This window comes from Heptranchias perlo, chromosome 26 (assembly GCF_035084215.1).
Source record: "Heptranchias perlo isolate sHepPer1 chromosome 26, sHepPer1.hap1, whole genome shotgun sequence".
NCBI classification, from domain to species: Eukaryota; Metazoa; Chordata; class Chondrichthyes; order Hexanchiformes; family Hexanchidae; genus Heptranchias; species Heptranchias perlo.
Window position 1 is genome coordinate 29,839,807 of NC_090350.1, and position 19,700 is coordinate 29,859,506.

General features: G+C 41.8%; 1 protein-coding gene across 1 annotated transcript in view; it reads right to left on the bottom strand.

Moving 5' to 3' along the window:
- Positions 1 to 19,700, bottom strand: part of myom3 (myomesin 3) — an 86,818-nt gene that overhangs the window by 33,701 nt on the left and 33,417 nt on the right. Inside the window, exons 13-22 of the mRNA XM_068006672.1 lie at positions 13,294 to 13,477; positions 12,042 to 12,216; positions 10,920 to 11,041; positions 5,415 to 5,602; positions 4,461 to 4,587; positions 3,584 to 3,762; positions 2,481 to 2,595; positions 1,869 to 2,025; positions 327 to 433; positions 200 to 244 (exon numbers count right to left, since the gene is read on the bottom strand). Of these exons, the coding sequence (XP_067862773.1) occupies positions 200 to 244; positions 327 to 433; positions 1,869 to 2,025; positions 2,481 to 2,595; positions 3,584 to 3,762; positions 4,461 to 4,587; positions 5,415 to 5,602; positions 10,920 to 11,041; positions 12,042 to 12,216; positions 13,294 to 13,477 (1,399 nt within the window). The remainder of the gene's footprint in view (positions 1 to 199; positions 245 to 326; positions 434 to 1,868; positions 2,026 to 2,480; positions 2,596 to 3,583; positions 3,763 to 4,460; positions 4,588 to 5,414; positions 5,603 to 10,919; positions 11,042 to 12,041; positions 12,217 to 13,293; positions 13,478 to 19,700) is intronic.

Here is a 19,700-nt window from a genome sequence, read left to right on the forward strand (position 1 = left end):
TATATGCATATGCAAAGATTTTCAACCTTTGTTACTTATACTGTTTCTCAGTAGTCCCTCAGAGGAAACTCAAAGAGCTGGGTAGAACCTTGTACTAATTGCTTAATGACTTTATCTTTGGTTATTGTATTGCCCTTTCTGCCTACTGTGTTCAACAACTGAATAGAATAGAAAAGTTCCAACAGCAAGAAGAACTTACGCGGGTTTCTTTTTTGATGGCTCAGTTCCTTTAGTCTCTGCAGCTCTGAAAAAAAGGTTTAGACCTTAGACTTCAAATTAAAAGGATTTACTAATTTGGTTTTTGTGAAATTGGAGATAAAATTTACCTTCTTCTGTTAAAGTATGACTGGATGAAACTCCATCAGTGCCAGTTACTACTACAGAGTAAGTACCCAAATCCTCTTCTGAAGGATCAATCAAGATAAGTTTAGATCTGAACAAAGAGATATTTCATGGTTAACACAGACAGCAGTTGAACTTGGCATAGTTGCTCCAGAATTATTACATTTTCTAATTGATAAGTTACACAAGAGATGGAGATGCAGAACAATGTTTTAGACATGCCCCTGCATGATTAGCTAGAGGCAAAGAAGTGCTTCAAATAATTCAAGGCAAAAATTTGATTTGCAATACAGTAATAAACAAGTCTTGGGCTAGGAGAGCATCAGAAGGAAAATGTGGGAGAGAAGAAGATTTCCTCTGGTCACTGTGTGTTACTGACATTGGAAGCAAAGCTGGAAGATTTTCCATATTGACTTTTTCTAGTTAAACTATAGAAGTTTCTAAAAGAATGTATTTACTATTTGCTCGAATCGGCGATCAGAGCAAATCTTCCTGTTACGCTTATGAAGTCACAAACACATAGCAACCAGAAAAAAATCTTCCTTTCAGGTCAAACTACAGGACATTAAAATGTTATTTTCTAACCACCAGTTTAAAACCACAGTAACTGCAGTCTCAAAGGCTCTCACTGTTAATGTGCTCAATTGAATCCCCAAAATTGACTACACCAGCAATGAACTATCCAATATTTAGCAACAATTGCGATAACAATTACTCACACAATTTACTTAGCTGGCCACCTACATTAGCAGAATGCAGGGTTAAATAACTAGAATATTCTGCAAATAACTGAGTAGTTTCTGTTCAAACAATTCATATTTCTCACAACTGCAGTGACACAGTTTGTTGGTGCATTATCTTTTTTTAAAATAGAAATTTTAACCAACTTCACCCTCTGCGTTCCCCACTCCATTTTGATTGCTTATTCCAAATATTTCCCTTTAGCTGGAAGGGTAGTTGAATGGATCTTAGACACCTCCAATAAAGTTAGGGACTGATTCTCTTGAATTTAAGGAATATTGCCTAGTGATCCCGATAGTACTGAAAAATAATTTTAAAGTCACTCTCCACTTAACAAGTAAGGGTTTCTTTTCTATCCTCGTATAATTTTTTTCTTGCTAAAAAAACATTCGAGGAATTTAATGCAAACAAAAAAGTTCACACTTTAGGATGAAAATGGGGTCAGAAAGTGGAGAGTAAAAGGCTGTAAACAAGAGGAAGCTGTAAACACATTTAAGCAGGAAGAGATTGCAAACAAAAGACTTTAACTAATTGCAAGCCAATAAGGTCATTTCCTTTCCCGCTTGCCACAGCTTGAGGTGAACTCTCCTCATCATTGGAGTGGTAGCAAGTAGAATTTTCCAATCAAGGATAGAGATTACAAAACTCAGCACACATTTAAACATCCATCAGCACTGGAACCTGAGTCCAAGACTAAACTAAGTTAAAGTCAGCAGCTTAATCACTGTTTTATTGCTCAATGTTCATTCTAAGACTGAAAGTTCCAGAAATTTCCAGATTCTTACGTCTCTTCTTTTGTTTCAGTCTGCACTCTCTCAGGAGTTGCGATTTCCTGGTAGTCCTTGGACCAAACAAACTTTGAACAATCAGTGACCTCAAGGCTCTGGAAAGCCAGAAAAATATTCCCATCTTCATCCACACCGATATCTATCTCTGTGGTGCCTACGGAAAGTAACAGATCTGCCTCATGTCATGTATATTTATATAATTGTTATAAATGAATTATTTATCAGTTTATCAACAGCAAATACAAGGTGACTTGCATTCAAGTATTATTCTTGTAAAGATATAGATTAGTTTCTGGAAATAGACTAATATTATTGGCACATGGTCTTTCATTTATGTGGATTAAAAGTACTAGTCTTTCTGTACTAAATTTACGAATGGTACAATTCTCATGTTTTGCACTGCAAACTTTAGGGGTGCAATTCCACCTTAATTCCTGCAGGGGGCATTCTATTGGGTGGAACCTGGATCTGCTGAGTTTCCAGCCCTCTGGGTTCATCCATTTTATGCCACTGTGATAGTAACATATAATTCAGTGCATTTTTGTTTTAGATATCAGTGCAAACTTAGATAGAAATCAGTTACCCCAGACAGTCAGAAAGACACCATACCTGGTCGGGTTTCTGTTAGAACAGGGTCAGATGGTAAAGATGGCACACCAGTCCTAGCTGAATTTAATGCAAGCACACGGAAAATGTAGGTTTTGCCTTCTTCCAAGTGGGAAATCTTAATAAAATTGAACAATAACAACCCGGTTACATGTAAATGTTAGTTTAACTCCACTGCTGTAAAGGTACAGGCATCTTCTCGCGTGTAAAAGCTATTTTTTGTACTCCCTCGTTACTTGGTAATTATTATCAGTGTTAGCACAAATTTAAGATGACTTCCACTGAAATCATCAGCATACAATATACCATTTGTGATCGTCTCTCAGAAAAAAATAACCTGCAATGCTCTAAAATGAATACCCTTCAAATCAGAGCTAATCATTCAGCTCAATTTTCATATTTTCCCTGTGTGGTTAGAAGGGAGTGAACAATATTTTTTTCACCATAGATCACAAGGCTCCCAAGAACTCAGTTTCCACATATAAAAACCGCAGTGAAATGGGCAGCTCCCACTAAATCAGGAGGGAAACAACATTTTTAAAAATGTACAAAGAAAGGGGTCACATTCATATTCCATTAGTTAAGTTGCTCCAGTCCCAGCATCATCAGAAGAGCTGATTTCAATATCTGTAAAACTTTATGATTTTACTACAAATAACACACAGAGGAAATCTTCAAATTTTAAGCTCAGATGCAAATAACTATATGTTAAATATAAAAACTGGAATGCAGTAACATTTTCTGCAAATGCCTAGTGTTGTTATTTTCTTTCTTGCATTATATGTGCTTGAATTTAAGCTTGGAAATTTAAGTCCCTGTTTAGGTTCGGGTAGGGGGACGGAGAGGGGGTGTCTTGTATATAGGTCATATGCTCCCTTAGGTTTCTCTCCTGGCTGGTTTCCTTCCCAGCAAAATAATTTCTCTAAAGACAGAGCACCCTGCAGCAGCATCATGCGAATGCAATTCAATCAGCTACTGGTGACAGCTGCTGGTCCGCTCCGCCCCTCCAGCAGTGTGATATTTAAATGGCAACTAAGGTTGTTTTGATCAGACCTGAAAAATCGCTGCTTTCCATATATGACTGAATCAGAAGATCATTTACAAACCCTCATGTGTGTGTTCAGTATCGGCTCTTCGTTTAAGGCTATCCACTTTTCTGACTCAGTTTCACACATCTCAACGAAGTAGCCTGTTACAGGGCCCTTCCCTGTGTACAGTGGAGGCTGCCACTGGAGCAGCAGAGAGCTTCTGCGCACCTCAGTGAATATCACATCGAAAGGTGGCCCTGCGGGAACAAATTGAAAATTTACTTTGAACTTTAGAATACAAATTAACAATTCAAAATAAAGGAAAAGGACAAGAAAGGGAAAAATATATGACGTGCCATAACAAGAGGCTAGTTCCAGTTGTTGACAATTACTAGAAGTCCCTTAGGCAAACAGCATTACTCATTTTGTTTGTATGAGCTAGATATCAGTCATGTAAATTTAACTAATGGTGTTGTCACATTCAGCAGTGCAAGTTAGATCAGAAGTCATAATGCATCAGAGAGCGTTATATGGAAAGATGAGCACATATCTAAACACATTTCTCACACATAGGATGAAATATGGTTGTTGTTTTCGTATCTTGACGCTCTTCTCTAGGAGAGTAGTGTGAGGTAGTGGAAGGACTAGCAGGCTGATTAAAAGTCGGATAGGCAGGGACGTGAACACTCCTTCCATGGCCGTAACTATCTAGTACTAGCCGATAGGGTGATTAGTATTATACGACGGGAGGGTTTTATGGGCTCCAACAATGCGGGGCGGGGTGGAGTGGAGTGGGGGTTGAGTGCACCCACATTCAGACCCACACCCACCTGACATAAGTATCCCACTGGATGTCAATGCAGAGCTCCGATCTTCACTATGAAGTATGGTAATTATTGTATTACCACCATGTTCACCTGAAATCCCGCTGATAAAAGAGAAACAACAAACTCACCAGGCTGTGGCATTGTCCATTCCTCACATTTAAATTGGTCACTGGCTTCAGATGGCTGCCCAACACCAGCCCAGTTCATTGCAAAGGCACGAAATTCATAAAAACAGCCTTTTGTTAAGTTTTGGACCTTCAGAGGAAAGAAATATCAAATGTAAGTTTTGCAAATATTATTTGGGAAAAAATTAAATAGAATATTCTGGAGCGAGGAGTACTTTCAAATTGCTGTTACTATTCTTCAGTATTTAATCATGCATATGAAGAAGTAAAAGATTTAAAGTATCCATTTCCTTATATAATACTTGCATATTTCTACAGCACTTCACTATGTAATCTTCATCTCTCTGGAATAGAGGCACCACATGATGAAGGATTCTTCCCACTCCCATCTCTTTAGTAGCAGCTCCTATCCACTTTCCCTCAATGTAAAGTGCTTTGGGATGTCACGAGGTTGTGAAAGGCGCTATGTAAATGCAAGTCTTTCTTTTTTCTTGTTTGGAAAACATCTTTGTCCTCCTTCAGACATATCAGCTGAGTTTCAAAACTTAGTGTATGGGGCTTATCTCATATGTAAACCCACACTTTGCCATTCCATGGCATGGGCCATTGGTGCATCACATACAACGTGAGGGTTGTATGAAGGTTAAGAAAGGATTCCCATTCTTTAACAATGAACACATCACATGGATTTGATTTGAGTGTTTAAGGTGCATCTTTAGTTGGTACATTTTTCATAGGGTTATCAATACTTTACAAGTTCTATTTTCATTAACAGGGCACTGATTTCCTCTACATTCATCTGTTTTATTAAAGTCACCATCTAGAGAAAAGCTTAGAAATCTGAATGAAAAGCCAAGATGACAGTGTGCACTAATTTCATTATGGCAAAATGAATCTAATTACAACGACACAAAATAAATTGAGTTTAAACCCTCAGTCTTATAATGTCCATTTTACCTTGTAAATCCTTGTTTTTATGGGCTTAATATTAACTTCATGCCACTCCGCATCTACTGCATCACGGTAATCCAGGAAATAGCCCAAAATATCTGCTCCAATAGGGAATTTGGGTTCCTTCCAGCCAATAACCATTTCACTCATCCCACAGTTCAGTTGTGTCAGGCCATAAGGAGCTGATGGGAGAACTTAACAAGAAAATGCATGCATAAGGTAGAAGCGTAGAAACATAGAAAATCTCAAGGCCAGAAAAGGCTATGGGCGCTAAATTGGGCTGTGTAGCGCCTGTTGTTTCGGCGCTACCCGGCCTCTCCGACATCCAAGAAGGCGTCTTAGATGCGCACGCACGTTTCCAGCATGACGTGTGCCGGACGCCATCTTGGTATAGGAATTAGCGTGTGTGCACATAACGAACACTGGAATCATGTAAAGCAGGGAGAAAATGGCTTCAATCAGTGTGCAACGCTGATTTAAAGTGATAGGCACCATTTTGGGACTTAATGCGCAACTCAACGTACAGTCTTAACCCCGACCATCTGAACATGCCTTAGAGTGCCTGGAAGACCCCCCCACCAGCGCTATTTAAAGGAATCATGCAGGATTTACAGGTTAGTGGCTGGATTATTGCTTTTGTCTGTCGAGACATTTGTAACTATTTTTGGAGGTCTCCTAGACTTGAATACTAGGACGCAGGGACATAGCCTAACATTTAGAGCCAGGACGTGCAGGAGTGAAGTTAGGAAATGCTTCTCCATGCAAAGGGTGGGAGATGTTTGCTCTTCTGCAGACGGCAGTTGATGCTAGCTCACTTGTGAATTTTAAAACTGAGATTGATGAATTTCTGTGAACCAAGGGTATTAAGGGATATGGGGCTAAGGCGGATATATGGAGTTAGGTCACAGGTCCACCCTGATCTGATCGAATGGTGGAACAGGCTCAAAGGGCTAAATGCCACTGCCACTTGCTGCCTCCTGATATGCGCTACCTTCTCCTGCAAGAAAGCGGGACGTGTGTTTGGGTGATGTGCCTGTCATGGTTGAATAGCTGCCAGTGTGTGTGGCCTGTGAGTTATGGGTGGGCGGCTTGAAACAGTGGTAATGTGTAAGGGTGAGAGGAAGCATCTGGTTGGAAGAGTTGAGTACTGATAGAAAGAGTTTATTGGTATGTGGGTGATGGGGGGTGTAGTACGTGGTCTAGTTGATAGGAGACACCACTTGACAGTTGACCTCACTCATCTTGACCACTCATTTCAAAGCATTGAACTTCTTCCTGCACTGCATCCATGTTGATGATACAGTGCGCCTGGCATTGACTTCGTCCCCCGCTGCCTCCCATTGCCTTTTGGATATTTGTCTGGAGGGCCTCTTGCCCCTCCCCACCCCACCCCCCCGTGGATATAGGATGTCCCTCCTTCTGTCCACCTCTTGCACCAAGGTCTCTAGTGCATTAGCAGAGAAGCTTGGCGCATGCATTCTCACAGGCCTGGTGCCAACTCAGATCGGCAGATTGGTGAGTCTGGCATGCAGATTGGAGGATGTGGGATTTAGTAGTGTGCAACGTTTATTCAATGTTTTAACATAACTCATCAGTATGTAAGCATTGGGATGGGACCTGCATCTGTGTTTTACGTGTGCGATGTCTGATCTCCATGGACTTAAGTATAGAGGGTATAATTTCAAAGTTTGCAGATGACACGAAACTCGGAAATATAGTAAACAATGTGGAGGATAGTAACAGACTTCAGGAGGACACAGACTGGTGAAATGGGCAGACACATGGCAGATGAAATTTAATGCAGAGAATTGTGAAGTGATGCATTTTGGTAGGAAGAATGAGGAGAGGCAATATAAACTAAATGGTACAATTTTAAAGGGGGTGCAGGAGCACAAGGTACCTGGGGTGCACATACACGAATCTTTGGAGGTGGCAGGACAAGTTGAAAAGGCTGTTAAAAAAGCATATAGGATCCTGGGCTTTATTAAAAGAGGCATAGAGTACAAAAGCAAGGAAGTTATGCTAAACCTTTATAAAACATTGATTAGGTCTCAGCTGGATTATTGTGTTTAATTCTGGGCACCACAGTTTAGGAAGGATGTCAAGGCCTTAGAGAGGGTGCAGAAGAGATTTACTAGAGTGGTGCCAGTGATGAGGGGCTTCAGTTATGTGGCAAGACTGAAGAAGCTGGGGTTGTTCTCCTTAGAACAGAGAAGGTTAAGGGGAGATTTGGTAGAGGTGTTCAAAATCATGAATGGTTTTGACAGAGTCAATAAGGAGAAACTTTCCAGTGGCAGAAGGGCCAGTAACCAAAGGACACTGATTTAAGATTATCGGCAAAAGTGCCAGAGGCAACATGAGGAAACATTTTTTTATGCAGCGAGTTGTGTTGATCTGGAATGCACTGCCTGAAAGGGAATTGGATAAATACATGTAGGGAAAAAAAATTGCAGGGCTATGGGGAAAGAGCAGGGGAATGGGATTAATTGGACAGCTTTTTCAAAGAGCCGGCACAGGCATGATGGGCCAAATGGCTTCTTCCTGTGCTGCACTTACTGTGATACTATGATATCAGTGGTTTGGAACTATCAGTGGGAGTTTGTTTGTTTTTCGTTTCTTCTTCCATTAGAGAACAGTGTGAAGTAGTGGAGGACCCACAGGCCGATTAACAGTTTGACAGGTTGAACACTCCTTCCATGACTGTAACCATCGTTATTCCAGTTGATGGGGTGGTTAGTCCTATACGGCAGGAGGATTTGAGAGGCTCCCACACCCACCGGACGTGAGTATTCCACTGGATGTCAACCCAGACTTCAGAGCAGCAGATTCGGTCTCCACTCACCGGGACTGTCTGGCGTGGGGTTCGAACTTTACACATTCTGACTCAGAAATGGGAATCCTACAACTAAGCCAAAGCTCGCTCCACCAGTTGGGGTTTTGAGAGGGGACAGGATGGTCAAAATATCAATTGTGGCTTGCTTTCTGTTCTTAGGTTTACTTGTTTCTACCACTGGTGTAGATCAGGCCAGTTAGATGTTGGCCTGTCTCAATCCTGGCAGTGTCCACTTCCCATTTGCTCTACAATAATGGTATTTGTCATGAGCATAATAGGACCTCACTGTTCATGATGCTTGGTGAAGGGTAAAAGAGGGAAATGTTTTCTTGCTTATCCATAAGTCAAATCATCCACTGCACCCTGGTAGCCAATGGAAGGGGAAACATTGTGGATCCACCATAATAAGGGAAATTACAGAAATTAGCTGGAAGTGCTAGTAGAGGGGGAGAGGATAAACCTCCTGATGCCTGCCAGTAAAATAGTCCAGAACATTGTGTGTTCTTCTTGAAATCGGCAGGTGGCAATCTTTCTTAAACTTCAGGGTGTTCAGTTCCATGTACTTCTCAGTTCACTATCTACTCACAACAAGCAACTTTTAAAAACCATCACCTGCACTTCCACAATGCAGTCTACATTTTAACATACTTCAGGTGGTCAATTTTAGGATGGCCGAGCGGGTGCGCTGGTGGCGGGGGGGTTCCTAAAATTGGGGAATCCCGGAGTGGGTCTGGAGCCCGGCTCCAACCCACCCACTTCCGGGTTCCCCAATGACGAGAATCGGTGCGCGCGCAGCCCCGACATGCGGGACTCCCACCAGCAATTAAAGCCGGCGGGATGACAGTTTAGATAGTTAGGGAGGTACTTGAGGTCGTTGGCAGACTTCATTGGGAAGAGATTTTACCAGGGATGTGATTTTGGACTCTCCCATGCTGTGGGAAACACTCCCTGTTGTTGCAGACGTGTTTCAATCAGCAGCCATTGGGAGATGCAGAGGATTCCTTGACAGTTGGGGGGAATACCTCGTTCATTGCAGCAGGGTACTCTGTCACCTCAGACAAAGTTTTGTCTGCCACACCGTTGTCTCCACACTCAGAATTATTACATCATACCCTAAACTCTGCTGTCCAAACATATTTGCCTACTTTGCGGACCCCCTCACACTCACACTGTCAGGATGGGTGGGGGGTTCCATAGCTGCATTCATCACTCCATTGGAGGACGAGCAACATCACCAGCCTCGCCAGGCACACCATCCACCTCCGCCACGTGGAGCTACACAACACAGTGCTGCGCAACAGGCACCTGCACAAAGTAGTCGTGCAACTACACATACGCCCACTGTAGGGTGACCCAATGGGTGGCATCAAGGGTGTTCCTGGAGAACTTCAATGAAAGGGCCTTATTGCACAAGCCAGTCAAGAATGGCCAAGACGTGGCAGTAGTGGTGACAATATAATATGTAATGTGAGTTGATCAGAAATCAAATAAAAGTAAAAACCATGACAAACCTTCAAACGTCCTTGTGCATCCCCTTCATGCTCACGACACTTTGGCTTACGTTTCCTACTACACATGCGTGATGCATGCCCTGTGGCTGCAGCACAGGTAGTGGCAGGTGGAGTGAGGCTGACCGTGAAAGAGATGCATCAGAGACATCTGATGTATGAGACAGAGCCATGAGATTGTATGAAGATTGGGTTGAGTGGTAGTGGTGGGATGAGTACTGGGGAGGTGAGGAAGTGCAGCTAAGATGAGGATGAGGGTTCAGTGGGTGTGAGGAGTGATGTGATAGAGTAGTGTTGGCAGTGCAGAAGGAGATGTGGGGTGGGGGCGGTGATGGGGCAGACGGAGTGTAGGGGAATGAGTAAGAGTACTCACTTTGGCTGACCTGGTTAGGTCACTGAAGTGCCTCCTGCACTGTATGCAGGTGCATGATATGTTGATGGTGCTGGTGACCTCCTCTGCCACCTTGAGCCAGGCCTTCGTGGTGGCAGAGGCAGGCCACTTCCTCCCATCCACCAGGTGGAAGATCTCCCTCCTCCTCCTCCTCCACCCCATCCAGTAAGACCTGGAGTGAGGCATCATTAAACCTGGGAGCAGCCTTCCCCCTGGGCTGCTCCATGCTGTAATTTTGCCTATTTTCTGCAGCATCAGTCAGTGGAGGACTGCCCCTTTAAATAGGGCTCCTCCAGCTGACAGCCCATGATGCAGGTGCGCAGTCCGCCCGCTGCGCAGCTTTCCAGTGCAAAATCCGGAAGCCAAGATAAATGGCTTCAATTTACTGACAATTGCATGGGGAACCCACCGATTTTACTGGGCACGTTACCCACCTGCCCAGTCGACCCCCGCTGCCAACCCACCTCCCTGGTAATATTGGGCCCCAGTTCTCTTACAATATGTATTATTTCGACAACTAAACTCTGAATCTGAAGCTTTTAAAAACACTGATGGCTTCCAGTATAATTTCTCATAGGGCTGAAAAAAATACTCCCATCTAGCAAAATGACTTATTTATAAAATTCTACAGTGCATGTTTTAAAGAATGTTGATATTTGTATATGTAAAATATTGTTCCATATTTGAAAATTCAAGCTAAATGCAATAATCACCAAAATTGACTAACACTTTATTTTCTGGAAAAATATTATTTTTGAAAGCTTGTATTATATACTCACAGATGGGATTGTTCACTACGATGGGTGTGGATTCAATGGAATAGTCACTGATTCCTGCTGGATTGACAGATTTCACACGAAATACATATCTTTTTCCACGAGTGAGGCCATGGACTGAAAAACTAGCAGATGGAATCAGACACAATTAAAATGATTCTTTCAAGTTTCATTTTGTATCTGTGTCATGCAGCTTTAAAAAAAAGTGTCACTATTTATAAGGCAAACCATTAAAAAGCAATAGAATCAACCTGAGCATTTTTAAAATCTATTTCTTTAACTCTTCCACCCTCCCTTTTCTCCCCTACTTTTGCTAAATTATAGTACTTCAAGCAAAGTTCCATTCTTCACGTATGTGCCCAGATAGTGATTGTCAGCATTCTATTTGGCCATGGATAACATCACAGCCGAGGCTGATCCTGTCCTCGCCTGATAACCACACACATGGACTTCCCACCAAGAGTCTTTGAATGGTGATCAGCAGCAGGGACCCGACTGATTTGTCCTCTCCCTAGCCCAGAACTTCCAAGGCCAATTATAGAGCTCCAATTACAGCTCCTGATGAGATTAGTTAACTGAGCACAGACCAGGAACGGAGTCTGGTCCCATTCGGTCTCTATGAAGAAGTGCTGCATAGGGATGTGTCGTTATTCACTGAGCCATTAGAAAAGTTTGATTTCTGCCTATTTCTTTTAATTAGTAACAAAATACTTTTGTGTACTGAATGTTGATGATATCACTGGGTACCTGACTGGAAGGGTTTCAACTCAATGATACAAGGGAATCGACATACCACATGAAATAGCACAAATCACTGAAGCACCTTTGGTTACTGATTGTACACTTCAAAAATATTTTATTGGATGTGAAGCACTCTGGGACATCCGGAGGTCATGAAAGGCGCAATATAAATATTTTCCCTTTACTCACCATTTAAGGAAAAATAACCACAAAATATGCAGAAATGTGAGAAAAAAACAAGATATTAAATATATATATTTCAAAATGGTACTGATAATGAAAAGGCTTTATTAACAATATTTTTTCAGGTACAATCTACTCTTTTATACTTTTCACTCATTACCCTGGTACAGTTTTATTATAGCAAGATTAAATTCTTCTAACCTCTCTGAATTCACAGGCTTATTATTACAGATTTCCCAGTTGTTTGTCCCAACCTCACAGGCATAAACATAAAAGCCTATGAGTTCGTTTTCATCTTCAGGCTCTTTCCACAGAACTATCACAGACGTTTTCGTGTTTCTGATGGGTACAATGTCATGTGGTGGAGAAGGGGCAGCTAAGCAAGAAAGAAATGATTCAATTAGTAATTATCCAACATAGGATTGCAAATGGTTGCTTGCTGGATCTGGTGCAGATTTCTATAGAACAATACAGCTAATCTTCATATGGTTATTTCATTATAATAATTATACACAGCATTAACATTCATTAGTGCACAGTTAAATAAACCTGTTCTGGTTTTATTTCTTCTACTTTATTAAAGCATTAAGTCTCTCTAGGGCTAGCAAATAATGCAGTAGAGATGCAAACCATACAGAAATATAGAGTCATCAATGTAATACTGAAATGGAATGTCTCTGGAGAGAAGATATTGAAGGGTATGGTGAGAAGGTAAATAGGTGGATTTGATCTATGTAAAAGTGATGGATGTTGCTCCTAAAACACCTTGGGGGCTAAATTGAGTCGTGTAGTGCCCATTGTTTAGGAGCTACGCGAACTCCTAAGGACCCAAAGTGAATCTGTGTGCACTGGTAATACTGGGATTTACTATAATAGTGACTTTTAAGCTTGCCTTACTCTAGTCCCATTGCTTTAGCAGTGAGGGTGGAAAATTTTCGGTTGCATGCATCCCACAGCATAGGCAGGGAAGAGATTGAGAATTTAAAATAAATTTGAAAGTGTTTGGGCTGTAGGGTCAATATTCTGGCTTAGCACTCACCAGCTGACTTTTTAGGATTTCCTGAGGTCAGCCCTAATTAACCATGCATGGCAATCTCCCAGCATTGGGACTGGTGCTGGGAGTTCACAAAGAGGGATGGAGAAGGAAACTGTGTAAGTCATCAACAGACAATATTTAAAGGGATGCAGTCACCTAAAGGTAAATGGTTACATATAGGGACATTTTTTCCTTCCTTTCCTAAAGCTACAAATACTTTAAATATATGTTAAGCCTTTCCAGAGGCTGTATGGGGAAAAGAAGTGACTGGCAAAACCCAAGGGAAGGCAGAAGAGTGTGTAGCAGAGTTTCCGTAGAATATGAATGATTGAGAACTTTCATCTCTGGAATGCACTTGGATCAGGCCTGTATGTATCTGGAATAATCATTAGTCTCTTTACAGGTGTAAGATTTTACCTAGGGTTTGTCCAAGTGTAATGGCTTTCGAAGGCTGGGATGGCTCACTGATCCCATATTTATTGACACCTCGGACTCTGAAGCAATACAGAATCCCTTTGACTATGTCAAAGACTGCAAATCTTGGGCAACTCACAGGAACTTCCAGGTTTACTCTTTGCCAACTGTCTCTTCCAGCTATTGACTAAAAAGAAAAAGTATTGAAATACCAGTTAAACGAAAAACATGAATTTGTAGACAGATATTTACATGCAAATCAAAGATTTATGTCTTTACTTGTTGGTCAGTGAGTAAAGGCCGACTATTTATACACTTTGCTTCCATTAACACTACTAAGTGTTTCTAAGTGCGAAAGAGTGCACATCGCCAATCATGTTAATTTCTTCATGTATCGTCACAATGTCTTCCCTTTAACACACTTGAAAGAGCACTTGCTGCTACACTGGATACAATGACATCTCACCTCACACATTCTTTCCTGAATTAAGATATTAGATACTATGGACTGCTGTCCAGTAAGAACTAGAATGAGAGTAACAACTTATTTTCTACATATAATACAAAATAAAGACAGAAAATGCTGGAAACACTCAGCAGGTCAGGCAACAACTGTGGAGACAGAAACAGAATTGTCGTTCCAGGTCAATGACCTTTCATCAGAACTGGAAGATGCTAGAGCTGTAATGGTTTTGAAGCAAGTGCAGAGCCAGGAAAAAAGGGGTGGGGGCAGGAAAGAACAAAGGGAAAGGTCTGTGGTAGGGTGGAGGGCAGGAGTGAATAAATGACAAAAGGGATGATGGTGCAAGGCAAAAGGGGGTGGTAATGGGGCAAGTAAAGAAACAAAAGATGAATCCAGAGGAGGTGTAAATAGTTATAGCAGAACGATTACCAGCACCTGTTGTCCGAGAAAATGGGAGCAGTGGTTATGATCATTTTCTACATGATTCTTCAGTGCTGGGTCTCAACCCAGCTCCCAGCTAGTTAACAGAAGCACACAATGTAAAACTCATAATAATCACCTGATTGCATATTCTCTGCAAAAAAGACAACAGGTATAACTGTAATAGGGATGCAGCTGCCATATTGGTGCAGTAGGGAATGATCTGAGATTAAGAATAGGCTTATTGCTTGGTCAGCGTTTACCCTGCATCTGACTTGTACCAAAGCTGACATAAGAATACTTGATACTGACAATAAATGAAAAACGCAGCAAAGCTTTCATCTCTCACTTAAAATAAGGATGAGAATTTAGGTCAACTCAGATTTGGGGATTTTGTTTCAGGTTTGGATCAGGATTAGAATCTGAGCCAAATTTTAAACCAGAGTATAGAGGTCAGGTTGCTGATAATATTTAGTGAAACTGCTTTGTAGGGTTTATCCTATCATAGTAGGTACAACACAGGAAAAAGCCATTCAGCCCATCATGCTTGTGCCGGCTCTTAGAAAGAGCTATCCAATTAGTCCCATTCCCCTGCTCTTTCCCCATAGACCTGCAAATTTTTTCCCTTCAAGTATTTGTCCAATTCCCTTTTGAAAGTTACTATTGAATCTGCTTCCACCACCCTTTCAGGCAGTGCATTTCAGATCATTACAACTCGCTGCATAAAAAAATGTTTCCTCATGTCGCCTCTGGCTCTTTACCAATCACCTTAAATATGTGTCCTCTGGTTACCAACCCTTCTGCCACTGGAAAGAGTTTCTCCTTATTTGTTTGTCACAACCATTCATGATTTTGAACACTTCTATCAAATTTCTCCCTAACCTTCTCTGTTCTAAGGAGAACAACCCCAGCTTCTCCAGTCTCTTCACATAACTGAAGTTCCTCATCCTTGGTACCATTCTAATAAATCTCTTCTGCACCCTTTCTAAGGTCTTAACATCCTTCCTAAATTGTGGTGCCCAGAATTTAACACAGTGCTCCAGCTGAAGACTAACCAGCGTTTTATAAAGGTTTAGCATAACTTCCTTGCTTTTGTACTCTCTGCCTCTATTAATAAAGCCCAGGATCCCACTTGCTTTTTAACAGCCTTCTCAACTTGTCCTGCTACCTTCAAAGATTGGGTCTCTCTGTTCCTGCACCCCCTTTAAAATTATACCATTTAGTTTATATTGCCTCTCCTCATTCTTCCTACCAAAATGCATCAGTTCACACCTCTCTGCATCTGCCATGTGTCTGTCCATTTCACCAACCTGTCTGTGTCCTCCTGAAGTCTGTTAGTATCCTCTACAATGTTTACTACATTTCCGAGTTTCGTTTCATCTGCAAACTTTGAAATTATACCCTCTATACCCAAGTTCAGGTCATTGATATATATCAAAATGAGCAGTGGTCATAATACTGACCCCTGAGAAACACCACTGTATACTTCCCTCCTGTCTGAAAAACAACTGTTCAGTACTACTCGCTGCTTTCTGTCCCCTAGCCAATTTTGTATACACACTGCCATTGTTACTTTAATCACATGGGCTTTAATTTTGCTAACAAGTCTATTATATGGTACTTTATCAAATGCCTTTTGAAAGACCATTTATACAATATCTACCGCACTACCCTCATCAACCCTCTCCGTTACTTCATCAAAGAACTTAATCAAGTTAGTCAAACACGATTTTCCTTTAACAAATCTGTGCTGACTTTCATTTATTAGCCCATACTTTTCCATATGCCAAAAAATTTTGTCCCGGATTATTGTCTCTAAATGTTTCCCCACCACTGATGTTAGGCTGACTGGCCTGTAATTGCTGGGTTTATCCCTCTTCCCTATTTTGAACAGGGGTGTAACATTTTTAATCCTCCAGTCCTCCGACTCCATCCCTATATCTAAGGAGGATTGGAAGATTGTGGCCAGAACCTCCGCAATTTCCACCCATACTTCCCTCAGTAACCCAGGATGCATCCCAACTGGACCGGGTGACTTTTCTACTCCGAGTACTGCCAATCTTTTAAGTACTTCCTGTTTATCTATTTTTGTCGTGTCTAATATCACTACTACCTCCTCCTTTACTGTTACAATGGCAGCATCCTCTTCTCTAGTGAAGACAGATGCGAAGTACTCATTTAGTGCCTCAGCCATGCCCTTTACCTCCACAAGAAGATCTCCTTTTTTGTCCCTAATCGGTCCCATGCTTCCTTTGACTACCCTTTTACTATTTTTATGTTCATAAAAGACTTATAGGTTCCCTTTTATGTTAGCCGCTAATCTATTCTCATACTCTCTCTTTGCCCCTCATTATTTTTTTAGATCTCCTCTGTACTTTCTGTATTTAGCCTGGTTCTCTACTGTATCATGAACCTTACATTCATCATAAGCCTCCTTTTTCTGTTTCATTTTAATCTCTATATCTTTAATCATCCAGGGAGCTCTAGCTTTGGATGCCCTTCCTTTCCCCCTTGTAGGGATGTGTCTACTCTGTACCTGAACCACCTCCTCCTTGAAGGCCTCCCATCATTCAATTATTGTTTTGTCTACCAATTTTTGATTCCAATCCACCAGGGCAAAATCTCTTTTTAATTCACTGAAATTTGCCCTCCTCCAGATAAGCATTTTCACATTTGATTGTTCCTTGTCCTTTTCCATAACTATTCTGATGATATTATGATCACTGTTCCCCAGATGGTCCCCCACCTGCTCCACCTGCCCCACTTCATTCCTTGGAACGAGATCCAGCACTGTTTCCTTCCTGGTTGGGCTGGAAACACACTGTTCCAGAAAGTCCTCAAACGCATTTCAGGAAATCCCCCCGCTCTTTGCCCTTTACTCTGTTACTGTCCCAGTCTATATTGGGATAATTGAAGTCCCCCATTATCACTACTCTATAGTTCTTGCAACAATCTGTAATTTGCCTGAAAATTTGCTGCTCTATCTCCTTCCCATTATTTGGTGGCCCATAATATACACCCAGTAAAGTAATAGCTCCTTTATTATTCCTTAATTCTAACCAAATAAATTCTGTCTTTGTCCCCTCAACTATATCATCCCTTTCCAGTGCTATAATAGTTTCTTTGATCAATACTGCCACCCCACTCCTTTCTTTCCTTCCCTATCTTTCCTGACTACCTTGTAGCCCAGAATAATAAGCACCCAATCCTCCCCTTCTTTGAGCCAGGTCTCTGTTATTACTACTATATCATAGTTGCATGTGGCGACTTGAGCCTGCAGCTCACCAACCTTATTTACCACACCACGTGCATTTACACACATGCACTCCAATGTCATCTTAGACTGCCTCGGATTTGCCTCCTGTCTGGTCCCTCCTATTTCTGAACTATTCTTTACTCTAGTGCTACTTGTCCCTCCTAGTCCTCTGTGCACCTTGTTTCTCCTCTATAATGTTTCATCCTGGTGCCCACCCTGCCAAATTAGTTTAAACCCTCCCTTACAGCACGAGTTAACCTCCCCTTGAGGACATTGGTCCCAGATCTGTTGAGGTGCAACCTGTCCATCTCAAACAGATCCCTCCTGCTCCAGAACTGGTCCCAATACCCCAGGAATCTGTAGCCCTCTCTCCTGCACCATTGCTCCTGCCACGCATTAACCTGTCTTATCCTACTATTCCTATATACATTAGCGCGTAGCACTGGGAGTAATCTGGAGATTACTACCTTTGAGGTCCTGCTTTTTAACTTTCTCCCTAGCTCCTGAAACTCTGACTGCAAGACCTCGACTCTTTTCCTTCCTAGGTCATTGGTTCCCACGTGGACCAAATATGGTTTTACCTACAGTAAGGAGCATAAGTAGGAACAACTGCCATTTTGAGTTCCATACATGTACCAAGTAGATGCGTCACCATCACCATCCTTCTGCAAAAAGCTATCATGGTAGTGCAATAGTACTGCCAGAAACTGGATCTCCTTCCACAAAACCAAACAATGGCTACAGACTTAAAAAAGCTCTTTATCTCAATTCATACAGATCCAGTTACAGACAGCAGCCACTTCCCAACACCTGGTACATTGGTGAAGTATGAAAAATGGTGGTCACATGCACAAAAATTGCAATTTATTTTCTTTGTATTTTAAAAGAGTTAGGCATACCCAGATGAAAAGTGTTTAAAATCTGACAATTTCGAATATTCGAGAAGTCAATTCACACAGTCCCAATTTAAATTAGACAAACCCAAACTTGTTCATTTTAGGTTCAGAAATCTCTCCATCTTTTTCCTAAATGACATTTCCAATGTTTATGTGGGCAAAATTATAAACACAATGGGACTGAAAATCCATGGCCCTTCTGGCACACTTCTGCCCAAAGTTTGTTGGAAGTGAGTCAGTAGGGCTGGAAATTAGGCTTGGACCTGGATATGCCGAGCCCCAGCCGAACATCGGAGCATCCAGGATGGCCTGTTGGGAGCAGAGCCTCCAACCACCCCAAAGAAAGCCATCAGTGTAAGAGGGGAAAGGGATTCCCTACAATGGGAGTTCATACATTCTCAGTCCTCAGAGGGACTTGGTGTTCAGTATGTGATGGTATGCCTAATGAGACAGACGTATCATGTTAACCACCAGGGGAAGTGGGAGCCCACCTGAGAGTCCATGCTGGGATCGTGGCCTGGACCCCAAAGATGAATTGGATTTAAAAAGGTATTATTACAAAGGGAGACATTGGGAGCAATTTCCTTTTGTTCCTGGATGGGGGAAGGGGTGACAACCCCTTTTGCAGGGCTACCTCTGCTGGACTTTTCAGCCACTTTTCTATGACAGGTGCAACTAGATGCACCCCTATCAGCATGGGCACCTGCCATTGGCATGCAAAACAGGGGACTTGCCGTTGACCTCACAAACTTCAGTGGGGTCAGCTGCTGAAGTCCCTGTTGAGGGTATCTCAACACTTATGTTGGGATGCACCCTCCAATGGATTTTCAGCCCTGTAAAACAGTTACTTCCACAAAAAAATTGTTGTAACGTGTAACCTGTAAATGTTGTGTAACACATATACAAATTATGATCTCAGACATGCTGTGGTGCCAAATTGGTTGGGAAAGCACAGACTGACATGAATAGACTAGCTAGGTGGTTGAAGGCAAGGGGAATAAAGAGATATGGGAACCGAGCAGGCACATGGGTTAAGGACTACAACTCATGTGGAGGATAAACACCAACACGGACCGGTTAGGCTGAAAGGCCTGTTTCCATGTTGTAATTTGTATGTAATTCTATGTAATGAAGGTCACCAATGTAAATACAATTGAATACTGCTTCTGCCATATTATTTGAACAGGTAACAGGGAGGAGTGACAGCTCTCTGTACTGGTAAACACAGAGACCATTCTACCCAACGGTATACTGTTCCAGTTTTATTTTAAGAATGCAGTTTAGTTATTAGAGTCTAGAAATTAGATGTAGTCAATGAGCTTTCTATTAGGTTGTATAGCACGATGGATGTTGTTGACTGTCACTTATTGGTTCT